The 11,996-nt window shown below is 40.5% G+C and overlaps 2 protein-coding genes across 3 annotated transcripts; one reads left to right on the top strand and one right to left on the bottom strand.

Annotated features, from left to right (window-relative positions):
• Positions 1 to 559: 559 nt before the first annotated feature.
• On the top strand, positions 560 to 4,722 carry b3gnt2l (UDP-GlcNAc:betaGal beta-1,3-N-acetylglucosaminyltransferase 2, like). 2 transcript variants are annotated; one of them, XM_031760397.2, is made up of 2 exons: positions 560 to 757; positions 3,163 to 4,722. In XM_031760397.2, exon 2 carries the CDS (start codon positions 3,246 to 3,248, stop codon positions 4,509 to 4,511), a length of 1,266 nt encoding a protein of 421 aa, XP_031616257.2. In that variant the 5' UTR covers positions 560 to 757; positions 3,163 to 3,245; the 3' UTR covers positions 4,512 to 4,722. The 2 variants fall into 2 exon arrangements, with proteins under 2 accessions (XP_031616257.2, XP_031616256.2); XM_031760396.2 differs by having other exon boundaries at positions 560 to 769.
• A 119-nt stretch (positions 4,723 to 4,841) lies between these two features.
• On the bottom strand, positions 4,842 to 11,690 carry bckdha (branched chain keto acid dehydrogenase E1 subunit alpha). The gene is made up of 8 exons (XM_031760395.2): positions 11,393 to 11,690; positions 9,608 to 9,784; positions 9,414 to 9,500; positions 8,689 to 8,797; positions 7,755 to 7,916; positions 7,421 to 7,627; positions 7,179 to 7,320; positions 4,842 to 5,790 (listed from the first exon to the last, which is right to left on the bottom strand). Exons 1-8 carry the CDS (start codon positions 11,504 to 11,506, stop codon positions 5,448 to 5,450), a joined length of 1,341 nt encoding a protein of 446 aa, XP_031616255.1. The 5' UTR covers positions 11,507 to 11,690; the 3' UTR covers positions 4,842 to 5,447.
• Positions 11,691 to 11,996: the final 306 nt, after the last annotated feature.

The following is an 11,996-nucleotide window of genomic DNA, read 5'->3' as shown; positions in this document are numbered from 1 at the left end:
AATTAAACAGTGCTTGATCTCAGCTGCAGAGGCCAAGAGTGTCTGTCTGAGGTTTTTCCATTGAATATATAACCCCTCTGCCTTATGATGCAAATTTCTCAGGATTTGGACTTGATTTGATGAAGATTTATAAAACATGCTTTTATAAGCACAAGTAATTAATTTGCTAATTGTTGTCATCATATTCATTAAAAGCGCTTTTCATAAAATTTCCATAAAAGAAGGTGATAGATGCCCTTCTGTGAACATTTGCATGGTTTCCATCTGTGTAGGAGCGTAAGAGTGTGTTTTTTTTCCTTCTTAACGTTTACATTGTCTTTTTCTGTCTTAAGTAAGGCTAAAAAGGAAAAACAAAACAAAAACAAACAAACAGAAAAAACCCAGTTTTTAACGCCTGCAAAGATGCAATACATTAAAGAGAAAAAAAAAGAGCTCTAGTGTTCTGAACACTGTGCTCATGTATCCTGATGATTTTGTCAGTGAACAATTGGTCTTAAATTATTTGTGATGCTTCCTGTCAAACGTTTGAATAAACCTGTCTCAATAGCGCGTCGTGGGCGTGGTTTCCACCTGTGGGAAGGGAACACTTGATCTCATACAGTCCTGCACCTGTAACAAGTGGCATTTCTCCCTCGCCTGCTGAACAGAAAACATTGGGTTGCAAAGCTAAATGATCAGGTTTTGCGCTCCTGCAGATTTGTTTGCGGCACCCGAGGACACTTGGAAACTATCTTGATTTTTTCCTCTTGCTTTAAAGGTAATCGGATTAGTAAGTATTTTCCGCAACTCCAGATGCAGTTCATTTGTCATTGGTTTCACTTTTTTTTTTTTTTAAGGGGTTGTCTTCCGCTTAGGTGTAAAGTCCGCACAGTTACATAACAATTGAACCAAATCATCCATAAATTAAAATTTAAAAATCTCAAACGTTCGAAGTTAGTCTTGTGCTTACGAAACAAAGGCTCTCGCGTGAAAGAAAAAAAAGAGGAAGACCGTATTTTTAATTGTTAGGTTTTCCCTCTCCTCAGCCATGGAGACGTTTCTCCTTTATTTGTCTGCTTGCCTATAATTAAACACCGGCGAGCAAAGATGTTCGCAGGTGCATTTTAACAGATTGCAGCTACAAGCTGCTATTTTCTATCTTTGTCAGTTGTGCGCAGGTTGGATAACTCCTTAGAAATATCTGTTTTAACAGTACACATTTGCACTGATATTATACGTGGATTGGAGAGGTTTTCTTAATTTAACTGGCGTTTAATTGGTTATCCACCTGTGTAGACTGGTAAGTCGATGAGGAAGTAGTACTAGATACACACACATTATTTTTAACGAGAAAAATAAAACGTATGTGTATATATAGAGAGAGATATATTCAGGGGGAAACAGCAGATGTGTTATATAATGTTCTGCCTTAACTGATTAAAAGCCGCTTTTCATCCTTCCTTGTAAAAGGGTTTAAAAAAAATCCTACGAAATGTTTGCAAATTCAACTTTCCGCGTTGGATTCATAGGAACTTGGGAGGCGCTGCTGAAAGACAATAGGAAAAACAGGATTAGTGAGGAAGCGCCATTCATGCATCACGGCTAACACAGCACAATACTTGATTTTTGCGCTTTAAAACAGCAGTGGTCAGGCTGTTCAGTGCAGTCACCAATCCACAACGGTGGCAGTACACATTAAAAGTGTACAGCTTTACTGCTGTCCAAGTTCACTGTCGTTATTTTGAATCATTAACTCGAGGTTGACTTTCAGAGTTGCAAATAGGAGACGAGCGGTAGTTTCACATTCAACTTAGAATAGAATAGAATAGTCCTTTAATTGTCCCACAAGGGGAAATTTGGTTGTAACAGCAGCCAGAAAGACACATATACAAACAAACAGTACACAGAACAGAAACATACACAATTTTTCTTACATATTTACATTAAGGACAATGGTTACTATAAACAGAGTACTGTACAGTTATTAAATTAAATATAAATAACTACAGATAAGAGGCAAACCAGGTTGTAGTGCGACTCGGTTGATTAACTTATTGCAGTTACAGCGCAGATGTAAACATCTATGTCTGTTGGGAGCAGTTCTGATTGTACAGTGTGACAGCTGCAGGGAGGAAGGACCTGCGGAAACGCTCCTTCATGCATCTAGGATGCAGCAGTCTGTCACTGAAGGAGCTCTGCAGTTCAGCAACATTTACATGCATGGGGTGGGAGACTCTGTCCATCAGAGATGATATTTTGGCCAGAGTCCTTCTGTCTCCCACCACCTGCACTGGGTCCAGGATGCATCCCAGAACAGAGCTGGCCTTCCTGATGAGTTTATCCAACCTCTTCCTCTCAGCTGCTGATAAACTGCTGCTCCAACATACCACACTGTAAAAAATGACAGATGCCACCACAGAGTCATAGAAGGTCTTTAAAAGCACTCCCTGTACTCCAAATGACCTCAGCCGCCTCAGCAGGTAGAGTCTGCTCTGACCCTTCCTGTAAAGAGCATCAGTGTTGTGGCTCCAACTTATTCACGAATGCATAATTTGGGATAATCTGCAGAGGAATTTATTTGAAGTGTTTTATGCAGGATTAAGAGTTCATCGTATTACAGAAACTGCATTAGATTACTAATGATCTTATGGCCCCAGCCTCTAGCCTATCACACTTTTTGATAGTCCTATAGAGGTAGGCCTATGGAAAAACAAAAAACAAACAAACATGGAGGTGACTGTTTTTGTGAATCTCTGCTGTATAATTAATGAATTTTTAATTTAGTAAAACTACACAGTTTCACCCCCAATTTATTTGATTTATTTTCTTTAAAGACTTGCCAGCAGCATCATGATGCTGTAATCGTTAACTCTAATAAGTAATAAGTTGCTGACAGACGTGTAATTAGCAATTGTGTCACTGTCAGCCTAACGATCCTGTTGTGTCACCTCAGCATTTAAGATGTGTTATCAAGATTAGAGCAAGACTTCCGTCATAATCTTCCACTCGATTTCTAGTTTAACATTTTTGTGTGTTTTATTCAAAATTGGCCTTTTAAAAAAATCAAATAAGCTACCCTGTATACATTTCTACTTTTAAAAAGTGAATGCATTTCTTTTGAGGTTGGGCCCTCTTCAGTTTCTGATGTAATGTTGCCTTTTTTGTTTCGCCCCCTGTTGACAGGTCCAGTTTGTAACCTGCTGAGTTGGTGTAACCTGGAAGACCGCACATTGACCAGCCCCCCTGAAAGATGACTCATATCTAGAATGGCACAAGTCACAGCTTTGCTTACTTACCTCAAGTCAATGACGCGTGTTCAGACATTCATTGCTATGGTTCTTTTTGCCTCTTTATTTCTGATCTTCTTCCTCATGACTGTCCCGGTGGATACCATCCACAGTTTACGGAGTGTAAGAACACAATTTTCCAAACAGAAGGACATTACCAGGAAAGATCATTTACACAATGTATCAGTTTCAGCTGGCTTCAGACAGGCCATCCCTGAAAGTAGAGCTTACTGGAACCGTTTACTGTACTCATCCCTGGTGAATCTGGATAAGGGAGGAAACCCCTTCAATCGACGCTCTAACTGGTCTAACTGCAGGATGACAAATCAAGAGTTTCTGCAAATCAACATGCATGACTTCAACTCCTACCCTGCCCGATTTCGGGATTTTTTGGAGGGGATGAACTGCAGGACTGCCCCAATTCTGATTGATCAGCCCAACAAATGTGCTTTTGGTAAAAGGGAAACAGAGAGCCACACCTTGTTGCTTTTTGCCATCAAGTCATCTCCGAGAAACTTTGAGCGGAGGCAGGCGGTGCGAGAGACGTGGGGTCAAGAGATGGTGTATCCAAATGGACTCAAAGTGCGTATGGTGTTCCTCCTGGGCAGCTCCCCACCGCAAGATCCTGACCTGAGCCCACTGCTGTCATTTGAAGCAAAACACTATGGCGATATCCTGCAGTGGGACTTCCATGAAACATTTCTAAACCTGACGCTCAAAATGAACATGTTGCTCGACTGGACATTGAAAAACTGTCCTCATGTCTCCTTTGTCTTTAGTGGGGATGATGATGTATTTGTCAACACCCCAGCACTGGCCAGGTACATAGAGTCTCTTGAGGCTTCTAAAGTATCTAGTTTGTATGCTGGTCATGTTATAAGTGTTGGAAGTCCCCTCAGGGACTCAAAAAGCAAATACTACATCCCTATGAGCTTCTACGATGGCCCATACCCTCCTTATGCTGGTGGAGGTGGCTATCTTATGTCTGGAGCTTTGCTGGAATCCCTCTATTCAGTTTTACACGTAATTCCTTTCTTCCCCATTGATGATGCTTACATTGGGATGTGTTTCATGGCTTTAGGGATTTCTCCCGAAGCACACTCAGGATTTCAGACATTTGATATCAGAGCAGAAGATCGTGAGGATCTCTGTGCATATAAAAACCTTATTCTGGTTCACCAGCGGTCCCCACAGGAGATAAAAAATTTGTGGAAGGGGATTAACAGCTCCTTGTTGGCTTGTTAAACTGGACCGGTTGTGAAGATGTCAAATAGTGACTGCACTTACATAATAAAACTTTGTGCTTTCACTAATGTCCTATTCATGGTTTTGCACAAGGGATTGAAATTAAGGGGTTTTGATAATCTATAGAACATCTTGCAAGCAAAAAAATGTATTGTGAACAAAATTAAGTTGCCATAAAGCAGCTTGATTTTGTTAACGAACTGGATGTGATCATGGAAAGACATTTGATTGCCCATTCAGGCACTAACTCACATGCAGGTGAAACAGACCTGTTTTTGATGATTCACAAACCTGCCATACAACTGAAATTAAATAAAAACAAAACAAGAATGAGTGTTCCTCAGTTTATTTTCCACAAAACACCAATCATGAGCTAGGTTAAGTGTACAGTTCTGGGATTTAGAACAGTGTGTAACATCACCACAGCATACCATCCCATCTAAAATTTGGGTGTGTATACTAAGAAGCATTTAAATACAGTTCAGTGACACAAGTTAAACCGGTTACCTCAGTGATACACATGGAAACTGCTTAGACATCACTGAACAGGAGAGTAAGAAGAGAAGAAACACACAGCACAAAGTGAACTTCCTTTTTTTTTTTGCCCGTTGTGTTTATATTGTAATGCATTCACGCTGCAGCAGCTGATTCTTCTGTACTTGCAGAATATTACAGAACCTGGAATTAATGTGAAATAAAGGTGTCAGTTTAAATTTGAGAAGCTTTACTGCTGATAGTAAATCTTATTAACTTAAGGCATCAAACCCAGAGACATGAAGAGCTTGGAGTTTTGTTTTGCAAACACAATCTTCCTCCCCACTGTTATGCAGAAAGAAATGGCAAGTATCAAAACTACCTTTTATGAATACAGCAAAAAGTGTGCAACAGTCTATTTATTAACCAAATTTCAACTTGTTTTGCCCCATACCAGTAAAGTTATTTTTCATACAGGTCTAGTGGGTAGTGCTCTTTGTACTGCTGCACATGTCTCCACAGGGACTCTCTCTGCTTGTTCAGGCTGGGTGTCATCTCCTGGTACACGTCGGTGAACAGCAGTTCCGGATTAGGTTTGAGGCGCCTTTCGGCCCTCTCAAACGCCTCCATCACCGTCTTGCGTGATTGTTTTCGCCAGCTCCTCTCGTCATCTTCACTCCACCATCCGCGGGCTGTCATGTAATGTCTCAGCCTGGAAATGGGATGGTCCTGTTTGTCCCAATAGTTCACTTCGTCCACCGAACGGTACGCCGAGCTGTCATCACTGGTGCTGTGGTGGCCAATTCTGAAGAATCAACAAAATACATTTTTCTTAACATGACTTTTCATACTTTACCTGTTTCAGGATGAGTACATCTTTGGTGTACAGTGCTCTACAACTACAACCCAAAAATGTACTTTTAAAATTCTACACCAAATTACAACAATTTTGATTATAACAACATAAAATCTTTAACATTTAAAATGTTAAAGGTTTCTAACTGTAAACTGTCAGTAATATTTAAATGATCAAACATAGTTTCACTTTACTTCCTGCCTGCCCACCCACCCTGTGGGGTGATGGCAATATCCAATGAGGCTTTTACAGCTTACTGGTAAAAAACCTTGCATTCTGGTAAAGGCATTGGATAATACTAAAATATGTATGTTCCATATGACCTTCAAACTGAGCATCAGAACAAGGAAGAAAGATTATTTAACAACTCTGAATATGGGATGTTTGCTAATACCAGACAGACCAGTCTAGCAATTTCAGAAACTGCTGATCTACTGGGGTTTTCCCCACACAACCATCTCTTTGGTTTACAGTTGATGACCTGAATAAAAGCAGATGTACAGTGAGCGGGAGCTCTCTGAACAAAAAAATCTTGCTGATTCCAAATGTCTGAGAAGAATGGCCAGAGCACATGACATGAACCTGTTTAAACCTTGAAGTAGATGAGCTTCAGCACCAAAGATTACACTGGGAGCCACTCCTGTCAGCCAAGAACAGGGAAGTCTTAATTTTCCAGAATTGCACAACAATCGATCAGACTGTTGAGTCTCAACCAGATGGCAGTGTCAGAATTTGAGATGAACATGAAAACCTCCATCCATCCTGCTTTATATGAACATTTCAGGTTGGTGGTGTTTCAGTGGTGTGGGGGAAATTTTCAGTTAGTATCAACTGAGCATTGAATATTATTGCTGACCATGCTCCTTTATGGCTGCTTCCAGCAGGATAGTGTGTCATGTTGCAAAGGTCAAATCACCTCAAACTGGTTTCTTAAACATGACAATGAGTTCACTGTACTCAAACAACCTTCCACAGTCACCAGATCTCAGTCCAACAGCGCACCTTTGGCATGTGGTGAAACAGGAAATATACATCATAGAGGTGCAGCAGACAAATCTGCAGAAACTGCATGATGCAATCATGTCAATATGGACCAACATCTCCAACCTATTACTAGCAAGGTGTACCTAACTGACATTCTGTTGAGTGTATTTGCTTATTTATTCCATAGTGTCTATTCAAGTGTTAAATTTCGGTAGTAAAATGAAACTTTTATAATGAGTGAAAGAGTTAAGAAAATGTCAGTGATGAGAGAGTGATGAGCTGTCAGCCTAAAAGCTGCTCCACATGTCCTTTCAAACGCAGACAAATACAAAATCACTCAAACATTAACAAACCTGTAGGTCATTGCCTCAATGAGGAATGGCTGGTTCTCAGCCACAGCCCTGCGCCTCGCTTCCTTTGTAGCGTTGTACACGGCAAAGACATCATTACCATCAACACGGATGGACAGCATACCATAACCAGGACCACGAGCAGCTGTTCAAGAAAAAGAACCAGAGGTATGTGGATAAGAGCAGCTGGAACATCAATCAGACAGCAGCAGAAAAGTAGCAAAAAAAATCACATGCAGCCTTACCGATGCCATCACCTCTGTACTGTTCGTTTGTAGGGGTAGAGATGGCGTAGCCATTGTTGCGGCAAAAAAATATCAGCGGGCACTCAAGGGTGGCAGAGAAGTTGAAGCCGGCGTGTGCATCCCCTTCGCTAGCTGCCCCTTCTCCAAAATAGCAAATGACAGCACGGTTTATGTTCTCTCTCTTGACTGCATACGCAGCTCCAGCCGCTGAAAGAGACACAGAGGCATGAACATATATTTACAGCTGTGTGTGTGTGTGTGTGTGTGTGTGTGTGTGTGTGTGTGTGTATCCTACACCAGGCAGCAGAGGTAAACACACAGGCATGGAGCTCACCCTGAGGAATCTGTGTGGCCAGAGGAGATGAGATGGTGACAAAGTTCAGATCTTTGGAGCCATAGTGGACGGGCATCTGCCGGCCCTTTCCGAGGTCATCAGCATTGGCGTAACACTGAGCCATGAAGTGATCCAGAGGAAAGCCTCGGTACATCAGCACTCCTGTAATAGGAAGTGTCGCACGATTACTCACAAGACAAGAGAACCAGACCAACTGGAGCAAACAGTGGGGATATCAAAATAAGGACTGGAGGCCAAGGCTTGGGTCCCCTTTCCTTGTTGTGGTCAGTTTTTTTGGGATCTAAAACATTTCCTGCTAGTCTTTCCACTTTTTTTTAACATTCCCTCGTGTCCATTCTGATAATTTCAGCAACCTTCCTCTCAGAATTTGCTCACATCTGTGAATCCTTATATTGATTCTATGATTATTATTCCTTATACTGAAGTGATGATTGTTATTCTCTCACTGATAAATACAAAAATCAAACATTTTATACATACAAACATTGATCTTTTTATAAGGTAGGCAAGAGTCATATTACTTTAGTAAAACCTTAAACTATGAGAGGAAGCACTGCTGATGCCAGTTAGGCTACAGCTAGTATTACTGTGTGGCCCTGAGGCAAATAGTTTTTGACTCACTGGATTTGATTCATTTTACAAAATTTTACTCATTTTTGGAAACCAGTTGAACTCCGTTTGTAAGCAATAAATATTCTTGTTAAATTCTCATATAAACAAGTGTTCTGTAGTAATAATTTGACCATACTGCAAAGTAATTTGTTCAGTTTCAAATGTTATCAGGAAAATACTTGTGATAACAACAAAAAGAGATGTAGAAATGAACACTGAAGTGGCAAACTGTTTTGATTACAATTAAAATATTCATATGAACAATAACCACAGACCAAACAAAGCCACATTTCATTCTTACCAGCTTCTCTGTACTGCCCAAAAACCAGATCGTTTGGATCCAGAGCAGCAGCACTGCCGATGTGTGTCCCCTCCTCACCATAGTTAGTCATGTAGAAGGAGATACGACCCTGTAACCGACAGGGCTGGGCGGTTAATCAGACTGTAATCTCAAGTATTATGAAAACAAAATAAGTGGCGAAAAAATATTTACTTTTTCCATTAATTTTACCTGAAACCTTTGTGTTTTGCTGTTATAAATCAAGTGCACCTCTGTCTTTTACAACTGTTTGGTGTTCTCCCTTCATAAAAACTAAAAATCACTTGCTGTTTAGTTCAGCTCAAGCCAAGATGACTAAAAGATCTGGAGGAAATAAAACTACCTGCTTGTGTCACAGGATCACTGAAGGGCTCTCGCTGGATTTCGTTCAGTAATCAGCAACAGTTGGCCTTTCAGTCAAAAACACTCCCTAGTCCTGTGTCCTCCAGAACTCCTCATTTTTATGTATTCATTTTTAATTTTAAATTATAGTTAATATAAAGGAGTCCTGCAGCAGACTGGCGACCTGTCCAGGGTGTACCCTGCCTCTCGCCCTAAAACAGCGGATAGGCGGAAATGAATGAATGAATGAATGAATGAATGGATAAAGAAAATGCCCTTTGAGACACCAATTTTTAAGTTCAAAAACTGCTGGTGTTGTGTTTTAAATAATCAGGTTGAGCCAGGAGATGCAGGAGGAAACATACCTGTCTTTGAGACTCATAAAGAATGCGGTCCATTGTGTTCAGCAGGGTCATCTTCTGATAAAAGTTCAAAACTGTCTCTTTGGAGAGCTGCGTTGGAGAGAAACACACAATTGACAAATTAACTTTGGCTCAACAGACTGCAGAGGTCTTAGGGGCACATTTGGGAACCAGGAGCACAGGCAGGCTGATTGTACCTGAGGGTCTTGAGAGGGGTTGATGATATTTCCCTGCCTGTCCATCACCCGGTACACTGGGATCCCAGAAATGACATTGGGCTGGATGAACTCGAGCTGATCCACAAACTCGGCTGAGGCTCCTGGAAACTGGGGCTTTTCCAGCGATGAGTCAAAGGGCTGCTGCAGCTGAACAACCTGAAAAGATTGATTACAATCATTATTTATTAAGAATCTCATTGTGGCTGTGGCAAAAAAAAGGCTCTAGGAAAAGAAAACACTGCATATCAGGTCACAAAACTCATACAAACTGTCAAGCACGGTGGTGGAGGGGTGATTTGAGCTTTTTTTGCAGCCACACAGCCGTGAACTCTTCTGTATACCAAAGTATTCTAGAGTCAAATGTGAGGCCATGTGTCTGACAACCACTGGGTCATGCAACTGGATAATACTAAGCAGAGCAGCAAATCTACAGCAGGATAGTTGAAAAAAAGGTGTTCCAACATCCCAGTGACCTTTAACCTGACTGAGATTCTGTGGTAGGACCTTATGAGAGGTGTGCACAAACAACTTACCTGAATTTATTTTGTTAATAATATTTTTTGTATTTGTGTTGCTTCGTTGTATTTTGCTCTTTTTCCCCCCCACGGGCTTGTCCACCAGCACTTTGAACTGAATTAATAAACTGCATAAAAATGGAATTAAAAATTAAGTTTCATTGATTGATTATTAGTTTTAGTTTTATTTTTTTCAAAAGGCTAGTTTCTAATTTTAGGTAACCTTTTTAACATCTAGTTTAAGCTTTTAGTTTTGTTTTAGTTAACTACAATAACACTCGTTGAATCTTTAGACATTTTAGAAAGCTTAACTTCAGAAAGCTGAAGACAATACAATACTCTTATAAATCATGAATAAGTATGTACTTCTTACAGTGCAGTTCCATTGCTCCACTATAACAACCATTTCCAAATCTCCCTCCCATACAGATTTTAGACACTCCAAATGATTATTGATGGACCTATAAATAAATAAATTAGATTATTTTTAAAGAGTTACATACAGATTTAAGTGCTGGAGCGATCGAAGGAAATAAAATAGCAGCGAAGGCCATAGAGCAGCAACAGTTATTAAATAAAGTTGTTTTGAAAAAATGATGCATTCGAGGACATCGGATTTAAGCTTAATGCAGTTTGGATGCAAACTGCATTTCGTTGCCCTGTACCTGTGACATGTGCAATGACAATAAAGTTGAATTCTATTCTATTCTATTTCCTCCTTCACGCCCCTTGGTTCGACCAATGGAAAAGAAGCTAGCTAAGCCTTTAGCCGGTTGGCTAACTAGTCAAGTGTGAGAGTCAAAACAACAACAATTAAAATTAGTATTTATTGCAACTAAAGTTGTTTATTAAAGGTCAAACATGTATTCAGTAAATATGTGAGAGTTAGTTTGACTTTTCACTGATACATTGGAGAATCGGTATAGAATTTCAGCAAGGTTGTTAGCCATGCTAGCAGCTCCGTAGCTAACCAGAATCTTTGCGCAAACAAGACATAACCCCAAAACTTATTAAAAGATAGGGTGACAATATTTCGAATTCCAAAAAAGAGGACACTTGGCCCAATCATGAAGAACTATAATAATACTGTTTGCTTAAAGAAAACTGTGCGGTTAATGAATGGTGAAATAAAAAATGTTTCCCGGCCCCTCAATGGCAGCGTTATCTCCAGTCGAGACTCCGCAGGAGCGACTTTTCCCATAATTTATTCATCGCCCTATCCAAGCACTGCATCGGAGTTTTCACTTACAGTGACCCTGAAGCCTCTGCGCTGCAGCAGTCGAGATGCCTTCAGTCCTGCTGTCTGGCGGACAGCGTGGAAACAGAGCCCATACATTTTGCTCATGCTGCTCACAGCCGCCATCGGCACTCAGTAGTTGTTTGATTTAACCGCCGCTGCACACCGGTTTAGAGAAGTTACACTGTGGTGGATATGTAAAAATCTGGCCAACGGAACTGCTAATAACCACCGCTCGCTGTCCTTCCTGTTTATATCCACAGTTTATAGGCCGATAGCCGCAAACTGACTGCACCATTAAAGCCGGCTACAGTATCCTCAACATCCGGCCAGGCCTTCAAAATAAAACCTTAAGTTTAGTTGTCCGTTTTTACATATTTCATAAGTTGAAGAAATGAGCGATTAAAGATGTCGAGATTTAACACTCTTTTGTGTTAGAATAACAATAATAAATAAATAAATAAATAATGCGTGGGTTTTCCAGAAAGGCAGAGTGCCAGTTTTATGAATTAAAGCCCCCCTCCCAGTCGGGGAATTAACCTGATGAAAGTCCATTGTGTGATACTGACCTGTTAATTAAAATACTGTCACTATGTTATATGCGTCACGAAGCGCC

The sequence above is a fragment of the Oreochromis aureus genome, linkage group 14 (genome assembly GCF_013358895.1).
Source record: "Oreochromis aureus strain Israel breed Guangdong linkage group 14, ZZ_aureus, whole genome shotgun sequence".
Classification (NCBI taxonomy): domain Eukaryota; kingdom Metazoa; phylum Chordata; class Actinopteri; order Cichliformes; family Cichlidae; genus Oreochromis; species Oreochromis aureus.
The sequence above is the reverse complement of the archived record's forward strand: the minus strand, read 5'-3'. Positions and strand labels throughout refer to the sequence as shown.

Coding starts and splice junctions, on each gene's coding strand:
- b3gnt2l (XM_031760397.2), top strand. CDS start 3,246: ATGGCACAAGTCACAGCTTTGCTTACTTACCTCAAGTCAATGACGCGT.
- bckdha (XM_031760395.2), bottom strand. CDS start 11,506: ATGGCGGCTGTGAGCAGCATGAGCAAAATGTATGGGCTCTGTTTCCAC. Junction 8,798..9,413: donor TTTATGAGTCTCAAAGACAG/GTATGTTTCCTC, acceptor TGTCGGTTACAG/GGTCGTATCTCCTTCTACAT. Junction 5,791..7,178: donor ATTGAGGCAATGACCTACAG/GTTTGTTAATGT, acceptor TTGATTCTTCAG/AATTGGCCACCACAGCACCA.